At 50.0% G+C, this 3,744-nt stretch overlaps 1 protein-coding gene across 1 annotated transcript; it reads right to left on the bottom strand.

The window, feature by feature from the left end:
* Positions 1 to 282: 282 nt before the first annotated feature.
* Positions 283 to 3,021, bottom strand: LOC136552637 (pentatricopeptide repeat-containing protein At5g02860-like). The gene has a single exon (XM_066544198.1). It carries the CDS (start codon positions 2,915 to 2,917, stop codon positions 530 to 532), a length of 2,388 nt encoding a protein of 795 aa, XP_066400295.1. The 5' UTR covers positions 2,918 to 3,021; the 3' UTR covers positions 283 to 529.
* Positions 3,022 to 3,744: the final 723 nt, after the last annotated feature.

Here is a 3,744-nt window from a genome sequence, read left to right as displayed (position 1 = left end):
TAGAGACGGTACAGAACTTTTATTATAACTTCATTGAAATAGAAAACTAGATGTAGCACCATAAACCAGTTTTTACTTTTCTATAAGAATGCAAACACCATTTAATATTTTCAGTCAAAGACAAATAGAGAGATAAAATCATAAAACAATGAAGGAACACATATCACATACAAATTGAACTAGGTACCCTAAATTTGAGCTGCTCTTTTACAAAAATACAACAAATATCAGCACATAACACAATGCTCATAGGCAAAACCTCCAACAGATCAGGATGAAAATGTCAAATGCCATTACAAAAACAAGGTGGCTCATTTGTTATGCAGATTCTACAACACCAGTTCCCTGCAAATTTAGCAGAGAACTGTATATATTTAATGGCTTCTTCCAATTCTTTTTCAGAATCCGAAAACATGTAATCTATACAAGTCCACTCCAATGTACATGCTGCTAAGGACAACTAAAAACTTAGTCTTAGTATTACCTACCTACCATGCTCACAAAAAGGGTTTGGTTCTTATCAACCATCTTATGAAGTGTATTTTGCTAACAGTTCTGACAGTCTATGTTTTTCTTGTTTAGATATTCCAGGATAAATCTTAGGAAGGTTGCTAAGGAATGCTTTGGCCTCTACCATCCTTCCATGTCTACAGTAGCCCTGCAGTATTGCCGCGTAAGTTCTCTCATTTGGCTTGCAACCTTGAGTAACCAAATAGCGTACCAAATCAATAGCTTCTTCAAACATTAAGCTGGCAACATAGCTCTTGATGAAAATATTGTATGTTACAATATCTGGTTTCACGCCTGAACATTTCATCTCAGAGAACAACCTTGAGGCTTCTTTCATCTGTCCTTTTCTTCCATATGCATATATCACAGTGTTATAAGAGTATCGATCAGGGCGCATGTCACTTGACTTGATCTCAGTGAGAATTGCTTCACACTTTTCGCAATCACCTAAACGAGAATACATATGCATCAAGCTGTTATATGTTGCAGCACTGTGGTTGATAGAATTCTCCTTCATGAGGGAAAGGACCTCCTCCACCTTCTTAACCATCTTATTTTTCCCATATATGGATACCATGGCGTTAAGAACATTAATGTCCAGGGAGCAGCGCCTCCTCCTCAGTTCCTGAAACGCCTTTTCTGTCTCAGATATATTATTAACTTTGTTATTGACCAAGACCAGTGTTTTTACTAGCCAATTGTGTGGTTCAATCCTCTCTGCATATATATCTTCCGATAAAGCTTTCATTTTGTCCAACTTCTTAGCATTAGCATATGCATGAAGCAATGAGGAATAACTGAGCTCATCTGGCTTACAATCCCGATCCTCCATCTCAGCAAACAGCTTTTCTGCCTGTTCCCAGCGACCACCCCGAGACAACGCAGATAGAACAGCATTATACGTTGAAATGTCTGGATATATACCGGCTTCTATCATCCTCTTGTATATCTCCATTGCTTGATCAAACAAACCACATCGACTATATGAACTAATCAGTGAAACATATGTGTCCCTCTCAGGGATATAGCCAGCTTTCTTCATCTCTTTGAACACCCCTGAAACCTCAGTGTCTAGACCATTCTGCCCAAACACGGACAAGAGCGTGTTCCAGGTGACAACATCTGGCACATAACCAGCAGACCTGAGGTCATCAAAGACATTCATCATCTTTGTGAACTTTCCCCTCACCCCGTGCATCTTAATCAATGCATTGTAGGTGCACAAGTTCGGGCTACATCCGTTCCTCACCATTTCACTGTATGTAGCAAGTGCTGCATCAATTTTGCCAGTTCTGTCAAGGCCAGAGATCAATGTCGTGTATGTAACCACATCCGGCTTCATCCCCCTGAACTCCATCTCCTGTTTTAGCTCCAGAGCCTCTTCCAACAACCCATCTTTCACATAAGCCGAGATGAGTGAGTTGTAAGTCACCACGCTGGGTGTACATCCCGCATTCTCCATCTTCTTTAGCACCCCAACCGCCTCCTCATACCTCCGCGCCTTACCATAAACATCCAGCAGGGAATTGAATGTGACCTTGTCAGGTTCGAATCCAGCAGCCTTCATCTCATCGAACACCTGTGCTGCCTCCCTGTAAAGGCCCCTTCGGCGGCAACAACTAATGAGCGTGTTGTATGTATACCTGTCCAGCTCAATGGCGTCCTCCTTCATGGAGTCCACGAGCGCCACCACCTCTTTCCATGGGACAGCCATCTTGGAGTAGACATGGAGCACGACGTTGTAGGTGACCAGCGCGGGCTGCACGCCGCCATCCACCATGCGCCGGAACACGGCGACCGCGTCCCGGAACCTCCCGGCACGGGAGAACGCGGACACGAGAGCCGTGTATGCGCTGGCGGCGGGCGCCGGCGCGGCCTCGAGCAGAGCGGAGGCCTCAGCGAGGCAGCCGGCGCGCGCAAACACGCGGATGGCAGTGGGCAGTACGCGCGGGTGGTGGAGAGCGCGGCCTCCGTGGAGGTCCCGCGCGGCGCGGACCGCGCCAAGGGCGGCGCCGGGGTGCCCCCCTCGGGACGCAAGAGTGTTCAGGACGGCGGGGAGGTCGGTCTCGGGGAGCACCGAGAGGACGTCGCGCGGGGAGGCCAGCTCCGCGGGGTCGGCGAGCAGGCCGAGGAGCGCGCGGCGAGCGGGGAGGGAGAGGGACGGCGGCAGGTGCCACGGCTGTTCGCCGCGGGATGTGTCCAGCGGGCGGCCGAGGCGCGGCTTCCGGGAGGAGGAGGCTGGGGTGGGGCGGGAGGTGGAGAGGAGGGAGGTCGGGGAGAAGAGGCGAGGAGGGGAGGAGGACGCTGTGTGAGGCTGGCGGTGGGTGATGATGGGTTTGGGGATTGTAGGACGCGACGGTGGCGCCGGCGCGCGGAGGGGCAGCGGGAGGGCGAGCGTTTCGGCCATGGCGCGGCCGGTGGGAACAGGCGGGGTTTAGGGGTTATCTACGGCCGGTGGGGGTAGCAGTGGCACCGCCGCGGCCGCTCGTGGGAACGAGAGGATATGGCACGGTAAACGCTGGCGCCTGGCGGTGGCGCGGAGCTGGTGGTGGCCTGGTGGGAGCCGGCGTCCCGGTGATATTACGGGTGCTGGGCTCCCGGCCGCTTGGAGGCCGAATTGCGGAAATGGAATGTGCTCTAATGGGCGGGCTGCTTGCGACGGGCCGGCCAGTCTGTTTCGGATTTTCTTTTGTTGAAAGGAGTCTGTTTTGGCTTGAGAGTTGAGTAGATAGGTTTCAAGAAGTTTGTCACTGGCTAGTGGCCACTGACCGATGCATAAAATTTTTTAGCACGATAGGAGACGAATGTTTTTTTAAATAAGCATTATTATTTATTTATATAACTTGTGTACTCAGGCATTCAACCAGCTAACATTGCAAGTTCCAGCCTCCCGAGTCCTGCCAGTAAGCAGAACCTAAGAAACAGCAAAACAAGTGTAAACTCACACAGCAAAAGCTAAGCGAGAAATTATAAGACATCCACTACTGAATATTTTTGTAACCATTTATTTTCAGCCTATGGCACAACCACTTCTTTTTTGAAACAATGCACAACCACTTCTTTTGAGGCGATGGATTCATATCCGGGATGGAGATTTGCCTTAGAGAATCATGCCGCCTTAGAAAAGGGCTTGGGGAGGCACGCTGACTAGGCAAAGAAGGTGGGCGCAGGGGCAAAGCAACAAGGTGGTGGAAAGCATCCGGTCCGAACGGCCGGACCGGAGCCGTCCACCGA

This window comes from Miscanthus floridulus, chromosome 4 (assembly GCF_019320115.1).
Source record: "Miscanthus floridulus cultivar M001 chromosome 4, ASM1932011v1, whole genome shotgun sequence".
Classification (NCBI taxonomy): Eukaryota; Viridiplantae; Streptophyta; class Magnoliopsida; order Poales; family Poaceae; genus Miscanthus; species Miscanthus floridulus.
This window is presented reverse-complemented; position numbering and strand designations above follow the sequence as displayed.